At 37.4% G+C, this 19015-nt stretch overlaps 1 protein-coding gene across 3 annotated transcripts in view; it reads right to left on the bottom strand.

Annotated features, from left to right (window-relative positions):
• PLS1 (plastin 1) overlaps positions 1-19015 on the bottom strand; it is a 102945-nt gene that overhangs the window by 25545 nt on the left and 58385 nt on the right. For all 3 annotated transcript variants that reach the window (XM_019438541.2, XM_019438546.2, XM_019438537.2), the window contains 7 exons: positions 17109-17212; positions 13627-13790; positions 11172-11301; positions 7096-7228; positions 4985-5066; positions 2033-2198; positions 1809-1951 (listed from right to left, as the gene is read on the bottom strand). In XM_019438541.2, the coding sequence (XP_019294086.1) occupies positions 1809-1951; positions 2033-2198; positions 4985-5066; positions 7096-7228; positions 11172-11301; positions 13627-13790; positions 17109-17178 (888 nt within the window). In that variant the 5' untranslated portion in view covers positions 17179-17212. The remainder of the gene's footprint in view (positions 1-1808; positions 1952-2032; positions 2199-4984; positions 5067-7095; positions 7229-11171; positions 11302-13626; positions 13791-17108; positions 17213-19015) is intronic.

The following is a 19015-nucleotide window of genomic DNA, read 5'->3' on the forward strand; positions in this document are numbered from 1 at the left end:
TCTTGAAGTTAGCCTCCATGTAGGAAGTCCCAACCATCTGAGACTATCAGACTGTGAGGAAGCCCGGTCTAGCCATGTGGAAAGGCCTCATGGAGACACAGTGAAGCACTACACATGTGAGTGGTGGCCTCGTGCACCCTCCAGATCAGTCCAACTGACAGCTGAATGGCAATGAGTTAGTGATCCCAACCAAAACCATCTGAAGTAGAACCACTCAACCAAGCTGCATGAACCCGCAGAATCATGAGAAACAATATTATTTTAAGCTGTTAAGTTTTCTTTTTTAAGGGTAAAGTGAATTCATTTATTTCTGCAGTAGACCTTTGGGCTTCTGTATCATCCTAACCTTTTGAAAGGAAGATACACAGTACATAATATAATTTTATGAGCATCATATTAGACATCATTGGGGTTTATTTCTAGATTCCCTATTTCCAAATAATGCTTCTTAACAGTGTTGACATACTCATTTATTAATTAAGGCATTGAAGAGAAACAGGGGAAAAAACTCCCTATAGGTAAAAACAAAATCCCAAAATAAGTTTTCTGGGTATACCGATAAATATAAAAATTAAGCTATTACATTTTGAGTGGCTTATTATATAGTAATAGATAACTGAAACATCCATCTACTAGTGTGTACCTGCCTGTGTAACTGGTAAGCTTCTCAAGCATCCCCTGTGCCTGGCAGAATACCCCACGGGAGGGGTTTAATAAATATCTGATGAAATCAATTTTAAAATAAGAGAGCACCCCAAAATAAAATTTTATTTTTTTTTCACAGAATATCAGCTCTTTTATAATCATCAAGTGATTAAATTTTAAATAAGCATGTGATAGATGAAAGAGAAATATAATGTCATTTCAAAGAAAGAGACTGTCATCTAAGCCCATTATGACAAAAACATAATCTGATTGAAGGTGTTAATATATCTACAGAAAATACAAATAAATGCTAATGCTGATTAGTCTGGGGTTGGAGGGTGGGAAACATAGAGAAGAAGGAGTCACAGGGACCGAGTTTGGCAATGCATGCCAGGGAAGTGACCATGGGAGAGCTGTTAGGCATACTGAATGTTACAGTTTCCTCAACAAGCTCTCCCAGTAGGGAGGGAAGCATTGCAGGCTACTTTGGTTGAGAAACATACCTAAAGAATTCCTTTTGTCTACCGATTCCCTGTGCCCTCAGATATTTGGTCTTCTGTTAGCTGGTTATTGGCAAAGTGGGAGTAAGAGTGTTGGACTGGAGAGGTCCACGAGGGCCTCTTGTCCAGTGAACAGATGAATTTTTAGTTCAAATTAACAGACTGACATCTTCATTATAATTTAGTCTTTCTGTGGCATATGAAATGGGAAAGTACTTTATCTGCTAGCACAGTGCCTTCTCACAGCTAGTTGTATTTCTTCTTAAATATCAATAAACCAATTTTTTTTATTGCAAAAAGAGTATTCTGTCCTTTTTATTTTTTAAGCCTTTACTGAAATTCTAGTTAGTTAACATACAGTTAATACTACTTTCAGGTATACAACAACACAACAACCCTAAACCTCCATACAACACCTGGTGCTCATCACCCATTCCCCCATCCTCTTTCTTTCTGGTAACCATCAGTTGAAACTCATTTTTTTTTAAAGAAAAGATTTTGCAATTATAATTGGGAGCTCCACTTCAGACAGAAAAACACAAAGTTTCATTTTCTACACTGTGTCGTTATGAATTACACCTCAAGTTTACGTCTGAACACCTTTTGCGTTTTTACATTCTATGTCCTTATTTATGTCACAACGTTGAGCATTAAAATATAAACCTTAATGTCGCTGCTGAAGTTGTTGATGGTACGCCATCCTGCATTGGTCAGATGGTAGTTCACCCATCGCAGCAATAATTCCTCTGGAGAAAGCTTCATCAGCTCTTCTAGATCCTCACCCTCATTTAGTAATGCAATTAGAGCTGAGAGGAAAACAATGAAATATAAATTCTTCCCATAGTAAGTAGATGTCAATGAAAAGTAAATATTTTTTATGGTTCTACCTTCATTCCTGGAAATCTCAATATCAGCAAAAAGACCAACTTTGATGATCTGCCAGAGAAGTCCCAAGACCAGGTGAGGTTTTCCTTCTTTGAGATCCTGTGCACCAATGTTGACCACTGTGCAACCAATGGCTGAGGCAGAATTCAAGGCCAGGTTTAAATTTTCCTGAATTGCCACAAGGAAAAATACATGTGAGAAAGTACTTTTCAAGTCTTATCAACTAGTTTTGAAAGTAAATTAGAAACAATAGATTGTGAAAATTCAGATTTTAAAATATACGTAGTATTTACAAAAGCAAAATACCCTAGTCAAGAAAAAAAAAACCTATGGTTTTAACTGTCTCTTTACTACTCAATCTCTCTCCCTTGCACTCATAGATATTATATGTCAATTTCATCCTATCATATTTCTCTTCTTTCATACATCACGATACTACATAAACCCATCATCATGAGGTAAAAAACTAGATTATCGCAACTTTTCAGTCCTTTACAAATTGAATGAGGCTTCTTTGGGATAAAGTTTCATGGGAAACTGGTAGTATCCCAGCAGATCTATTCCCAGAGCTCTAAAATTACTGATTCAATATGACAGATTTAATATCCAAATTAACACTTTGCTCCTTTTCAGAGATCTGTCTTTTCCCATTCTATTTTGGAATACTCTTTCAAGCCTCCTAAAGATCTAGACTATTATCCCCTACTCATATTGGAAGAATGTTATCTCTAAAAATAAAACTGTAAAAGATTTAGGCCTCAGGCCCATCCTGTAGTTATTGCAAAATAGCTAGATAATATTTTTTATTTTCTTTAACACACAGCATACAAACGTTAAAAGTAAAACCAAACAATAAATTTATACAATAGTGAGAAACGCTGCATTTCAGGGTCAGTGCCATAAAAAATTATGTGACACATGTATTCTATGATATATATGAATATTTTCAGCAATCATTAGATACTAAACAAAGCATCCTGACACAAGATGTGAAAGAAAATAAACTTCTCGGAACTGTAATCGGAAATGGCTTCTTCAAGAATTCCTGCCAGGATTATGCAATATTATTGGCTTATTGGAAAGTGGGAGACAAGAAAGCCATGTTAGTCAACAGTCAATTCAATACTTCTCAAGGATAACAGGAAATGGGAGTACCCCTTAATAATCCAACTGGGGCAATGTACCAACTGCCCCAAGGTTGTAGCTTCCTCATAAAAGAGACTAAACAACTTCAGCAGAATCAAGGATTGTATTTGCCAATAGAAATGAAGGATAGAGCTTAGCAGTAGCTCATTTTTAATAGCTGCAGCTGTGGCTAGTGTATTAACTAGTTGCTATTGCTACCATGATACAAGAGTGGCAGTATACCATAGTGATTATAAGGATGGGCTCTAGATCTAGACCACTGGGATCATATCCTGGGTAATTTCTCAGTACCTCAATTTTCTCATCCGTAAAAACGTAGGTATCTTATTTTAAGAGTGCTGGGAAGAGTCAAAGAGGTAATTCATCAGTTTGTTTAGAACAGTGACTGGTAAATAGTACTTAGTAAATACTAATATCTACCACTGCTCTAGAGATTTTGAGGGGAAAAGTGTGGTGACTATAAATTCCTGAGTTCAATAAGACTTGAATGGAGAAGCTGACTACAGAACAATATAGTAAAAAAGAATAACCCAAATTCTGTGAAATAGTAAAACAGGTGGTAAAACTATACAGTACTCTTATTTCAACCAAGAACAACAGTATCAAGCAAATATTTGTTAATAAAAGCAACTTGGGGGCACTTGGGTGGCTCAGTCGGTTAAGCGTCCAACTTTGGCGCAGGTCATGATCTCACAGGTCATGAATTCCAGCCCCATGTCAGGCTCTGCGCTGACAGCACGGAGGCTGCTTGGGTTTCTCTCTTTCCCTGTCTCTCTCTGCCCCTCCCCTGCTTGTGTGTGCTTTCTCTCTCTCAAAAATAAGTAAACAAACATTAAAAAGAAAAAAGAAAAAATTGTATTAGAAAAGCAACTCGGGGCATCTGGGTGGCTCAGGCAATTAAGTGTCAAACTCTTGATTTTGGATCCATGGGTTTGTGGGGTAGAGCCCATAGTGCAGACAGCACAGAGCCTGCTTGGGATTCTCTCTCTCCCTGTCTCTCTGCCCTTCCCCTGCTCACATGCATGTGCATGCACTCTCTCTTTCAAAAATAAACTTAAAAAAATAAAAATAAATAAAAACAACTGAATGATTACAATTATATAACTTGAATACTACTACCTTAAGTTCATTCAAAGCACTTTGAATCTTAATTTCATGCAGTACAAAATGCAGCTGAATTTTATTTAATAAAAACCTAGTTTTTATGGAAACTGAAATTACGTTAAATCAAACATTTTACATGAATGGACCTTGAACCCATTATGTTAGGTGAAATAAGTCAGAGAAAGACAAATACTATATGACCTCACTTATATGTGGAATTTAAAACAAAACAAAACAAAAAATACCAAATTCATAGAGAAAGAGATCAGACTTGCAGTTATCAGAGGTAAAGTGTGAGGGGAGGAAAAATTGGAGAAAGGTGGTCAAAAGGTACAAACTTCCAGTTATAAGATAATTAAGCACTAGGGATGTAATGTACAACATGATGACTATAGCTAACACTGCTGTATGATATCCAGGAAAGTTTTTAAGAGAGTAGATCCTCTGAGTTCTCATTGCAAGGAGAAAATTTTTGTCCTTGTTTCTTTTTATTGTATCTCTATGAAAAGATGGATATTAGCTGAACTTATTGTGGTAATCGTTTCACAATATATGTAAGTCAAGCCATCGCAGTAATGTATGTCAATTATTTCTCAATAAAACTGGAGTAAAAAAAGGTTTCACCTGGGCCTAACCACCCATTAATAAAGGCCTTACATTTTACAGCACAGTAACATGATTACTAGCAAAGGACAAATACTTACAGAAATAGTGAAATGGGTGAGTTTTTTCTTATTAATGGCTCTTTCATCAATTGTATCTGGTTCAGATAAGTTGATCATCTTGCTAAAGAGAAAATGACAATAATTTAGTTTAAGACTCCCAGTTTATTTAAGATAAATAACTTAAGTTAAATAATTTAAGACTTTTTAGTTTGTTTTTGCAAGTAGACAAAACAGTTAAATTTTGAAAAGTAATAACAATCCATTTCTTTAAATATTATACTGTGATTCACATCAGGGACTTACTTTTTAAAACTTAAGAAATATTCCCTAACCTAAAAAAAATCCATCACCCACTACAATAGTAATCTTAGCATTTCCTCCTAAGTTTTTAAAACTTGCATTTTCTTTATGTGAGTCCTGTCTTTATGTCATTTAATGACCATCAACATTCAGCAATCTGAAATGTAAAACAAAGAAATCCTCAAAAAGCCAAGTTTCATAAAGTGGTATCAACAGTGTCAAAATTACTGTTGCAGAAAGAGCCAGAGACATGGTTTTTCTAAAACTTCAATAATTCAAACATTTAAAAGAAATTAATATAAAATTTATCTCTAGATTTTAGAATCTATTTTACATTTTATTTTATTTTTTTTTTTTTATGTTTTTTTTTATTTATTTTTGAGACAGAGAGAGACAGAGCATGAATGGGGGAGGGGCAGAGAGAGAGGGAGACACAGAATCGGAAGCAGGCTCCAGGCTCTGAGCCATCAGCCCAGAGCCTGACGCGGGGCTCAAACTCACGAACCGTGAGATCGTGACCTGAGCTGAAGTCGGACGCTCAACCGACTGAGCCACCCAGGCGCCCCTAGAATCTATTTTACATTTTAAAATAAAGATAGGATGGGGCGCTGGGGTGGCTCAGTTGGTTAAGCATCCAACTTCAGCTCAGGTCATGATCTCACAGTTCATGATTTCGAGCCCTGCATCGGGTGGGCTCGAGCCCCGCTTTGGGTGAGCCCCACTTCCCTCTCTCTCTCTCTGCCCTTCAGGATTCTGTCTCTCTCTCTGCCCCTTGCTCACTTGTGCCCTCTTTTTCTCTTAAAAATAAAAAATAAAAATAAACAAAAAATAAAGACAGGAAAATATCCATTCAGCTCATAATAAGAATCTCCTCTGAAGGTCAGAGGAAGATATCAGCATTACAGGTGGAGGTCAAGGTCTATTTTACATATTATATTCTAAAAACTAGTACCTTGTACTTGAGGGTAGGTTGGGTTTTTTTTTCTTTTTAAGTAAAAACACAGAAAAAAGACTGAAAGAAATATGCCAGAATATTAATGATAGATAATTATGGGTAATAAGAATATCTGTGATACTTATTCTCTTCTTTGTAAGTTTTCTCTATTTTTATAAACTTAAAAAAAAAAAGACACCTGCTTTGTACAAAGAAGTATGCTGGAACTATAGTTACAGTACACACAACAGAGACAAAGAAATGCTCTGAGTTTACAGCCTAGTGAGCAGAAACATACTGCAAGGAGCCAAGGATATGACAAGATTGATTTAAAACATTAATTTCATTTAAGCACAAATGAGATCTTTCTTTGACATGTCCTCATGTCCCTGTCCCAGTCAATACTCCCTTATTGAAAGTGAAAAAAAAACCCTTTGAACGTTTTTATTTATTTATTTTTTTAATGTTTAGTTTTGAGAGAGAAAGAGACAGAGTATGAATGGGGGAGGGGCAGAGAGAGAGGGAGACAGAGAATCCAAAGCAGGCTCCGGGCTCTGAGCTGTCAGCACGGAGCCCCATATGGGGCAGAACCCGTGAACCACAAGATCATGACCTGAGCCAAGGCTGGATGCTTAACCAACTGAGCCACCCAGGTGCCCCCTGTGAATGTTTTTAAATACATCGGAGGAATAACTCAAAGTTTTCCTGGGATCATTAAGGAAATAGATGGAAAAGTCACCAGAAAAAGAAGACATTGCTTTTGAAGAAAAATGTGGGGACACTTTGGTACTTAATTTTCTGTGTAATATGAATTCTTTAATACCTACACACTTGTTCGCAGAACTGTAGTTTTCATGGAATGCTCATCAATGGAGACAGAAAGAACATATCTCCCTGAACCTAAAGTTTGACTCACCAAAGAAGGATGCCATCCGCAAGTGATTTGAAAAGACTGCCATCATGAGGATTCATGGGTAGGAGATGTTTACAGTCAGGGTCATCCTCCAGAGCTTTGTTTATCCAGTTAACAAAAGCCACTTTTTCTTCCTCTGGAAACAGAAAATCTTAGTTATCAAACCTCATTGCACAAAATTAACCATACTACAAAAACACACTTTTTAACTTATGTTCAGAGATAATAAATGCTTATTATTAAAACTCTACTAAAATACTAAAGGGTTTAAGAGGGCATAAGGGCTTAAAGAGAAAGGGGAATTCATTCCACTTTTTCATCTGATATATTAGGGGACAGGAAGATGTATAGCTTAAATGAGCACAATAAATATTCTATTTGATTCTAAAATCTTTACTAATACATATTGTTCCTGAAAGCTAATGAATCAGAAGCTGACTCTCAGAGTTCAGATTACACACACACACACACACACACACACACACACACACACACCAGGGTTAAAAATACAAGAAACAAATTTCCACAACAATAAACTCCACAACCCCCACCAAAATTTACAGAGTTGTGATCTGGGGCTTATGACATAAATATTAATTTCAATCAAGAGTTATTTGAATGAATAAAACAGCTCCATTTCTGTGGAATTCCTACTATAAGAAAGCTGATGCAAGTCTAGATATGAGGATTCTCAGTCATCTGCATCCTCAACTTCTCAACATATCATTTCTTCTGTGGGTACACTGATCTTTAGACAGAAAATATCGTTGAGCTAAGCAGTGGGAAGAATAGGAAGAAAACTTAAAAGAAAAATGTTCTACTGCTTTATTATTACTCTGTAAATATAAAAATCATTTAACAACATAAATCTTCAAAGAAAATAGTTCCCTTTTTTTAAGGTTTGTTTATTTTGAGACAGAGAACAAGAGTAGAGAGGGAGAGAGAGAGGGAGAGAGAGAATCCCAAGCAGGCTCCGTGCTGTCAGTGCAGAGCCCAAGGTGGGACTCAATCCCACAAACCATGATCATGACCCAAGCTGAAATCAAGAGTCAGCTGCTTAACCGACTGAGCCACCCAGGTGCCCCATAATTCCCATTTCTATCACAGAGTAGCATATGGTGACTTGACCTTCCCCAATTCCTAGAATTAGGTAATTTTCCTAAGGGCATATTTGGCAGGCACTCCCAAAATGTTATCTATCACTCACACACACACACACACACACACACACACACAGACGCAGTTACTAATATTTCTCTTTTGTACATATCATAATCTGCCTTTTAAGATTATCTTCTTGCTTCACCATACATACCTCCTCAGAGACTTAGAATATAGGGATTTTTTTTTAATTTTTTTTTTTTAACGTTTATTTTTGAGACAGAGAGAGACAGAGCATGAACGGGGGAGGGGCAGAGAGAGAGGGAGACACAGAATCGGAAGCAGGCTCCAGGCTCTGAGCCATCAGTCCAGAGCCCGACGCGGGGCTCGAACCCACAGACCGTGAGATCGTGACCTGAGCTGAAGTTGGACGCTTAACTGACTGAGCCACCCAGGCGCCCGAGAATATAGGGATTTAAACATCAATGGGATATGGTACCTTCCATTTTAGTTCCAGTTGTGGTAACTTTGTATCTTTATGATAAAGATATACAAAGAAATACAACATAAGGGATATAAATACACCACAAGAGAGATATAAGCAATGTTTTAGAGAATTTAAAGAAAGAAAGAATCACTTCCAGTTGGGGTGGTCAAGAAAAGGCTTTATGGAGAAGGTACGATTTGAAAGATGGATTTTAAAGATGGATTTTTAAGATGGACAGGGAAAGGAAAGATGTTCCAGGTATAGGAACTGGGATTGAGAAACTGTTTCACAACTACTAGGATGGCTATAATAAGCAAAATGGACGATCACAAGTGTTGGTGAGAATGTGAAGAATTGGAACTTTTCATACATTGCTAGTGGGAATGCAAAATGATGCGGCACTTTGTAAAACAGTTTGGTAGCTTTTAAAAATGTTAAACACAGAGTTACCAAAAGACCTAGCAATTCCACTCCTAGGTATTAAGATAAATTAAAGCATATGTCCACACAAAAATGTGTATACAAATGTTCATACAGCATTATTCATAATAGCCGAGACAACCTGAACGTCTATCAATAGACAAAAGAACAAACTGTGATATCATCCAAAAAACAAAATATTGTACAGCAATAAAAAAATGCCATATAATATATGTCACAACATGGGTGATCCTTGAAAATATTATGCCAGTGAAGGAGCCTGTCAACTCTCAAGTGAAAGGCCACTGCTGTATGATTTCATTTACATGAAATTTCCACAATAGGCAAATCTACAGAAATAGAAACTAGAGTAATGGCTGCCAGAGGCTAGGGGAAGGAGGAATTGGGAGGGACTGCTAATGAGCATAGGGTTTCTCCTTGGGGTAATGAAAGTGTTCTCAAATTAGACAGTGGTGATGACTGTACAACTCTGTGAGTGTGCTAAGAACTAATGAACTGTACACTTTCTTTTTTAAATGTCTATTTATTTATTTGGAGAGGGAGAGAGAGAGTGGGTGGGGGAGGGGCAGGGAGCGAGGAGAATCCCACGCAGGCTCTGCACTGCCTGCACAGACATTCAATCGACTGAGCCACCCAGGCGCCCCTGAACTATACACTTTTAAAGGGTGAATTTCATAGCATCTCAATTATATCTCAATAAAGCTGCTCTTTTTTAAAAGCTACTAAATACTCCACACCTAGTTCTAGGTAATATTTACATGGGTAATCGTTTACACATGTACATATTCCTATGTAAAAAAAAAAAATCATCAACCATCAAGCCATATACTTAAAAATAGTACACTGTATGCTCTTACTATGTGCCTCTTATACCACAATAAATGAGAAAAAAATATATATGGTGACAGACATCAGAAAGGTGGTTTCCTCTGGGGAGAAACAGTTCCTGTTCGAGGCATGAAGGAACCAGTGAAAGTGATGAAATGTGTTCTCTTGATCTGGTGGCAGTTACATGGATGTTTACACATGCAAATATTCACTGAGCTGTACCGGTAAGATTATAGCACTTTGCTACATGCATATTATATCTCAATAAAAAGATCTTTTAAAATCTTTTAAAATTTGACAACATTTTCATTAGAATGCATAGGTAGAAATGGAATTAAGGACTGAATCCCTATCAAAAAATAGACGTAGCATTTACAGGCCACTGACTTTAACCACACTTCTCTAGTGGGAAAAGGATAGAAAAAAATTACAATGCGTGGGAAAAGTGTGAGTATATTGCTATAGAAAAATCCAGTTAGAAAGGAAACCAATCAAGAGGACAATTAACAGATTCAGATCTCAAAGGAAAAGAGGGAAAAGTTACAATGAGTTTTTGTTAATAATTTAAAAAGCACAGTTCGAATTATACTCCTATGGACAAAAGGAACTGGGCCAAAGGTTCTCAGACATCTCGCCCACGAGAAGTAAGCTTAACATGGGGTAAGACATATCATCTTAAGAGTTAATGTGACTCTGGATTTCCCACCGGGCAACAATCCAGTGATTCTATCAGATTCAGCAAATCAGGTACTGTGCTCTCTAGTCACCCAGTTGCTTGATAATCAGGAATCTCAGGTCCTGGAAAATGGAAGGAAAACGTCCTTGCAATAAACCTCTCCATAAATTCTCAGATCAGGCCTAAAAGCAAACTCAGTTCACCAGTCAAGATGAAAAATCCATTCAGAGGTCATGACTGAACACAGTCAATGCCGAAATGTAAACAATTTTTATTTTGTTCTTTCTAATCTCTTTGCTGTGTGCTGTGTGCTGTGCCTGACACAGTAGGGACCCACTGGTTTCAGTGATTCTACAATTTTTCATCCTGACAGCTCTGAAACTGAGAGGCATGTCAAATTTGATGGCACATTATAGTCTGATTTTCTTTCAATGGTACATAAAACAATGGTGTGAATTACAATGAATGGCATCTTAGATTTGATGAAATACGAGACTCAGTGAATGAGTCAATGAATGAAAGATCAAACTTAGAGTTGGAAGTTACCTGAATAAGAATGCTGTGTGCCCTCACTGGAAATGGATGATGTTCCTCCAATAGCAGTAATCCCTTCCCTCTTGTTAATTATTTTGCGGAACGTCTTACTGATGTCTTTGCTTTTTAACTCTTGCATCAGCTGGAATGGAATATAAGTAAAATTGAACCTTGGTCAAATCATCATAAAAAACCTTTCAACATGAAGAATTACAAGTTATTTAGACTTCTTTATTTATTTGGAATGACATCAAAATAAATCCTCATCTGGGATTCTCACCCTTATTGCTTGTGTGCATAGACAGCACTCATGTCATTTTACCCATAACACAAAATGTACAAACGTTTGCACTGCAAGGACTAAAAGAAAGTTTGTTATTATTAAGCTTAAATTGAATGCATTGAAATTATTCTCCTACACTTGCCATGATCTTTTGTATTGAAAACTAAAGAATAACTAACTACATGATGAAGATTTTTAAATGCTTTAGTGAAGATATTTGCTTGTCTGAACATTGCAAATGCATACATGTTAAAATAAATAAGTCAGATGTCATAGGAAATAACGTAGCTTGGACAAACACCCTCTCCCAATCACTCTTGTGACTGGCCAGACTGAATTTAATCAGTACTCTAAGCAGCAGCCGGAGTGAAGTATTTTTGGGTTTTTTGTTTTTTAATTTTAAAAATTTTTTTAAAGTTTATTCATTTGGGGTGGGGGAGGACATGCGTGGGGGGAAGGGTGGAGAGAAGGAGAGAGAGAGAATCCCAAGCAGGCTCTGTGCCAACAGTGTGGAGCCCGACGCAGGGCTCCATCTCATGAACTGTGAAATTATGACCTGAGCAGAGATCAAGAGTCGGGTGCTTAACTAACTGGGCCATGCAGGTGACTCCAGAGTGAGTTTTTAAAATTTCGCATCTGATCATGTCACCTCACACTCTCTTCCTCCTACATCACTGGCTTCCTATTGTACTTACGATAAAAATGAAAATCCTACAAGATCCTGCATGACCTGACCCCAACTTATTTCTCTAGCTGCATTCCTTACCTTCACCATCTCCCCCCATCCACGCTCAACTTGTTTCCAAGTGCTTGAGAGTATCCACCAACCCTGAAGCCAGCCTGTCTCGCACATCATTCATTTCTCCCACTCAACCCCTTTTACCTGTTTTTTTTTTTTTTTTTTTTTAATTTTTTTTCAACGTTTTTTATTTATTTTTGGGACAGAGAGAGACAGAGCATGAACGGGGGAGGGGCAGAGAGAGAGGGAGACACAGAATCGGAAACAGGCTCCAGGCTCTGAGCCATCAGCCCAGAGCCTGACGCGGGGCTCGAACTCACAGACCGCGAGATCGTGACCTGGCTGAAGTCGGACGCTTAACCGACTGCGCCACCCAGGCGCCCCCCTTTTACCTGTTTAACATCTTACTTCAGATCTCAGCTCGGTCTTCATAGTTTCCGACACGTTCTCTGCATCCCTGGGATCTCTAGCCTCACCAGCAAGTTCAGCTCCTTCTACTGTGAACTCTCAAGGGACCCATACTGCTCTACCATAGCAATTATCATAGATCTCTTTTAGCCATTTGTGTGACCCTGCTTCCCCACATGTAAAGCCCCTGAAGGCAGGGATCATCTCTCTTTTTGTTCATTGCATTATTCACACACAGTGCCTAGCAGAACCTAGCAAGAAAGGAGCTCAAATCTTTGCTTAGTGAACAAAGGATGCAAAACCAGACAGTTCACATTTCACAAATATTTAATCAATTACATTAATGGTTATATTTTCATATGAAAAATACAGTCATGGCGGTGGTGGTGGTGGAAGGGTGTGGCAGCTCACTCAACTGCTGGCTGGCAATGGCAGTGTGGCCATCTCTCTTGGCCTGAACTTTTGAAACACAACATATTCTATATTCAGTGCTACAATCTACTTTTCTTTTGTCAGTTGAGTCATGTATTATTTTTCATCTTGTTCGGTTCCCTGAGCCTTGAGGTACTTTTTAATAATGACACCATGTTATCATAGCCAGCATTGGGATTTACCTGGCGGTATTTGCTGAAACTAAAGATATCACTTAGCATGAGGAAATAACCAGTTTCCAGGAGGTATAGCTTCCATACCTTAGCTATTTCAGTCACACATAAAAATATTCCATTTCTCAAGACCAAGTACTGAGACATTAAAACATTGCATACACACAGATAGTCAATAAGCACTGAACTCAACTGTAGTCTTACTAGCACATGAGCTCTTGCTATTTAAATCTGACTTCCAACAACTTGAGAATTTTTTTTCCCTCTGTTTTATGAATTATTTGTGGACACTATTGTTGTTGTCATCCTACTCGTCATTTTAAAGCAGTGTTTTTTTCTGGTCTCGAAGCCAGATTTGACCAGAGAGCAATGACATTACTAAAACTCTTCTCAAAGCAAAAAGATCAGTAACCAGAAAACTGAATTACTTACTGACACAAACTCTTCAAAACTGATTTTGCCATCTTTGTTGTTGTCAGCCACTGATAGAATTTTCTCCACAATCTCGCGCACCTTGTAGCCAGGCAGAGGAAGGCTTGCTTCCTTAAACAGGTCCTGTAGTTCATAGTCACTAACATACCCACTGTTGTCAATATCTGTAAAGACAAATTACAAATTGTCAAATCTCATTTGCACTCTTTATTCAAGGTGTGCACCCTGAAGGCCTCATGGGAGATTCACAGGCAGGTAGAACCTTTCAGGTTTGTCTCACAAGTGGCAGTAACCTTTTCTCCTGCACCTGAACTGTACAAGGGAGTCTATACACTTTATCAAAATATTCGTAGTAAATGGACTTTACCCCCATAGGTTTAGGACTACCATGTGTATTTTAAGTGCACAGTTTGAACAATGCTCTGACAGATGAAAAACTCAGGTTTAGCAGAACACCCATTCGGACTTTAACCTCACAGAATTTACAAAATGGATCTGCAGGCCCCACATTCTCTATAAAATATGTGCATCATATTAAATACACATAAGGTATCTCTGTTCTACATTTCACTTGGTGGCACTTCTGTTTCATTTGTTAATAATTCATTGCTTCTTCATTATGTATTTATGATACCATTATGTAGGCCGAATCATGTTTGATGGCGTTTTTCCATCAAGTGTTCAAGAAATAATTTCACACCTATATTTGGACTCTTGGAAGGGTTTCCAGGTGTTTTCACGTTATCGCTGAGATTCCCTTCCCTGGGTTTTCCCTAGAGACTAGATAACACTTCTTGACACAGAACAAAGGCAACACAAAACACTTCTGCCCAGAGTTGGCAACATGGCTTTGGACTGTCTGATTAGTTGCCTGGATCCACCTTGTTATATAGGCTTTATTTGTTCATCTGGTAACAGTTGCTATGTTTCCTGTATTTTACTTTTTCCTTTCAGTAAAAGAGCTGTCCTCACTATACTCAATTAATTATAAAGACAAAAACTTTTAGACTTAATAGTGTGCAGAACAAGTGGAAAGTTTCTAAAATAGAATCTACCAATAACCAAAATACTGCTATAATCTCAAAAGTCAGCTAATAAGCTAAACTACTGGACATTGCAATAAAAATATCACTTTCTTCGAACTTAGAGCAAAATATCATTATTTAGTACAAGTTCAGAATTGTTTCCTATATTTTGAGATAGACAAATGTTGTTCATAGCAACGTTATTTACAGTAGCAAAAAAGTAGAAACAACTCAAGATGTCCTTCAACAGATGAATGGATAAACAAAATGTGGTACAGACATAAAATAGAATGTTATTCATGATGGGGGTTGGTATTTATTGGGTAGAGAGTTTCAGTTTAGGGAAATGAAAGAGTTCTAAAGACAGAGATAGTGGTATGGTTGCATACAACATGAATGTACTTAATGCCACTGAACTGGACACTTACAAATTCTTAAAATAGTAAATTTTATGTCTATTTTACCATAACTTACAAAGGAAAAAAAAAGAAAAAAAGACAAATATTTTCACCTCTCATCTCTCCCTAGAGACCCCAAAATATCCCATCTAGTAAGGTTGGATGGGCATGTCCCTCTGCCTCTGGGAAAGGTTGTTTCGTACAAATTATCAGAGGGAATAGTAGGTTCTTAAGGAACAATTTATCTGGTCAATAAAGCTAGTACATATTATGCTAGTGTTAGCACTGCCTTCATACAGAGTAAATTATCTGGCTGTCAGATTTGTTCCATCAGTGAATTATTTATTCAAAATATCATTAAATAAATATTGCAGGATTATATGTCCATGAGTCATAAAGAGTAAAGTTCATGTACTAAACAAAGAAGAGATTACTAATTCATTCATTTCTACCAAGACCTAGGCAGCACTTTTATTCAAGCTACCAAACTGCACCTATAAAATAACACCAATAGCAGACTAGGGATACATTTTTATTATTTCCTCTGTTTCAACACTCAAAATGAGCAGAATGTCCTAATAATTGCCTAATTTTTGTCTTGAAAAGACTCTGGGCACTGCATATAATACTCTATAAAATTTATTATTAAAAATAATCTTTTAGAGGCCATACCATATTCATGCAATGCTCTAATGACAAATATATTGTCCTCAAAAAAACAAAAAACAAAAACAAACAAAAAAAAAAAACGAGATTAAGGCATTCACTATGAGCCTAATTCAGCCACCACGCAGACTGTATTCGGAAGGTTTGAGTTACTCTGGGGATGGCTGTGCAGGGAGAAGTGGAAGGGTCCAGAGATTTGTACAACTCACTTCACTTCATAGCAATAATGTGTAAGTTGTGAGCTTCCTGACAGCTTTACTTTTTCTTTCTGGAGAGGCTTTCTTTTTCAAACTTCAATCTTTCTTTTCTCTTTATATTGGTCTCTAAAATTCTGTACCACATCTCATTTACATGAATTTTAGTCATGATTCACTAGGTTTGTGAGAAATCTAGGCACAAGATCAACTGTGATCATATGTCCACCCCAGTCTATTATCTGACCGTTTCTCACAGACTGTCTTTTTTTTTTTTTTTAACGTTTATTTATTTTTGAGAGTGAGAAAGAGTGCAAGTGGGAGAGGGGTAGAGAGAAAGAGGGAGAGACACAGAATCTGAATGTGAGCTGTCAGCACAGAGCCTGGCACGGGGCTCAAACTCACGGACGGAGAGATCATGACCTGAGCTGAAGTCAGATGCTTAACCAACTGAGCTACCCAGGCGCCCCACAGACTGCTCCTCTGTACCAGAGAAGGAGCCTACTATGGGATGAGCAGGATTGGTAGTGTCACCATTCCAAGATCCTTTCACTGGGCTCGCCTTTCACTTGCATGCGTTTGCAGACTAGAGCAAAAGATATTTATCTTCTTGTTTGCCACAGGTTTCCTAGGAGCAAAGCGCAGAAGAATTGTGATCCAAAAGAGTATGAGGGAATTTTTTTTGGAAGAAAAATACAAAGCCATCAAATGATAATGTTATAAAGACAAAACAATGAATGGCTTTAAAAAGTGAAAGAAGAAAAATAAGACACACAGCCCTTAAAAACAATATTCAGATTTTAAAATGTTCTGCGCGAAGTCAGAAAGTGTTACTGTTAGCAACAAACGTGAAGGCCAGAGTTCAGTTTATAAACAAGGAAGTGTTTCTATATTTTCTTTCTGTAATGAGGATATCATGTTAAACGTATTCAGTTACACTGTCATTCATTAACCTGGATTACTCTCAGCAAAGAAATTATCAAAGAATTCAAAGTCCAATTCTCTTAGAAATTCAAGCCAGTCTTAATTTATCTTTCAGAAAGAAAGAATCCAGTGAAACCTAGATGGGGGTGGGGGGGAGAAACAGGATAAAGCTAGGGGTAAATGGGTGGTAGTAAAACCAATAGAGGGTATTCCATTCCTGGAAGTCTGACATCAAGCAGAATAGCAATGTCGTATTTAGTTTTTCTCAAGCATACCTATTTTATTAAATGCTTCCTGTAGCTCTTCCAGCTCTTCCCGAGAAATGGTAGTGGTACTGTTTTCCATCTTCGAAGAAAAGACTACCTTCAGGTCTTTATAGCTAGAAAAAACAATGTCATAAAAAGAACATTAGCCTTTTGAAAACATTTATCTAAGCAATACAGAATACACAGGCAGTAAAATCTCTAGAAGAAATCACCTGAGAAGTCTGCCTGACAAGGAACAAATAGGAACAGATACCCCATAATACTATTTCCCAGCATAGGTGGGCCAGACAATAAGAGAGTCCGCAGAGGGAAGGAATGGAAGGAATGCCTGTCTTTTACGCCTTGTCCTTACACAGGGCATACATGTCTCCCGGTAGCCTGTACAATTTTCATTTACATTTTACCCCACTCCTTCAGTAAAATAAACATTTCAAGTTTGAGAGAAGGGTAGCATTTATAAATGTAAAGGACGTGGTCAGGAAGTAAAATGTTAAGACATGAATAATGTCCACAAAAAGAATAAAGTAAGCACATAATTTTTCAAATAATTTATTCATTAACATTTTGCACTGATCAGTTAAAAATCATTTTAAATTGTGTGAAGTCCTTGAAGAGTGTTACGGCTCATTTGTCACTTGTATACATACTTGCTTGGGAATTTGGGGGGGTTCTTCCCCAAATTTCTGTACCTTACAGTTATTCTGGGGCCTGGTTCTAATTAAAGTATAATTAAATCTTTGGGTTTTAAAAAATATACCATTGCCCACTATTTAATTTTTAATTTTTTTGAATGTTTATTTATTTTTGAGAAAGAGAGACACAGCATGAGTGGGGTAGGAGCAGAGTGAGAGGGAGACACAGAATCCAAAGCAGGGTCCAGGCTCTGAGCTGTGAGCACAGAGCCCGACACAGGGCTCGAACCCATACACCGTGAGATCATGACCTAAGCTGAAGTCTGACGTTTAACCTACTGAGCCACCCAGGTGCCCCTATTTAATTTTTAAATAAATTAAATAGTCATGAGTAACTTTTTCAAGGTGTGAAAGTGAGTAACTCATTGCTTCATCACTAAGCTGTCATCGAACCAAACTGTGTTTCATTCTTGTCTCTAGGTCCGGGTACTCTGCAGTCTCCCAAATATAATGTGGTCACAAGCCATATAAACACATAAATATGTATTTGAATAATAATACACATTACTTATGTAATAATATATAAAGTATATATTATATACTTGTGAAATAAAAATTTGCATTTTAAAAGAAAGCTGCCTTTGTAAAATTCTTAGTAAAGTTTCGGAGGAAGAATTCTTGCTAGATCGACTCATATTTATCAGGCACATCATTTGTCAGTCCTGAAACCCTCCAGAAGGCAGTTACTAGAATTCACTTTGCAATTTTAGAAATGAGGAACACAGCATTTAACCAGTTTCCAAACACCTGGCATGGAAGGAGTCCTACCTGGATGCCTGAGACAGCTCAGAAGAGCACAGTATTTCAGAGTCATCTTGAAAGATGCAGCCCAAAGGCAGCCAGGATCACTGACCAGAGACTCACCAACAGGGCAGGTTATGTTGAATTCTATAGACAGATGTATCTTCCCATAGATTTTGTTATGTGCCATATATTTCTTCAGTAATTCCAAAACTGCTTTCCTTCTCCGCTTTGTTTTTTTAGCCCATATAATTTAAAAAACTTTCTTTCACCAATTAAAGTCTTTCTCCCCCGCTCCTAATCCTCAAGGGTATCCTGACATAACAAAGTATATATTTAGAAAGTTAAGGAAGTATATTCTAAAAATGAACTTCCCAATTAGATGAAATGGGATCTGATCTTTTATCCTCCCTCAAATTTCTAACTTCCATGAACCTCTAAAAGCTTTACCAAAATTGGGGCACCCGGGTGGCTCAGTCAGTT

Source organism: Panthera pardus, unplaced genomic scaffold (assembly GCF_024362965.1).
Source record: "Panthera pardus isolate Hobbes unplaced genomic scaffold, ASM2436296v1 HiC_scaffold_16, whole genome shotgun sequence".
Classification (NCBI taxonomy): Eukaryota; Metazoa; Chordata; class Mammalia; order Carnivora; family Felidae; genus Panthera; species Panthera pardus.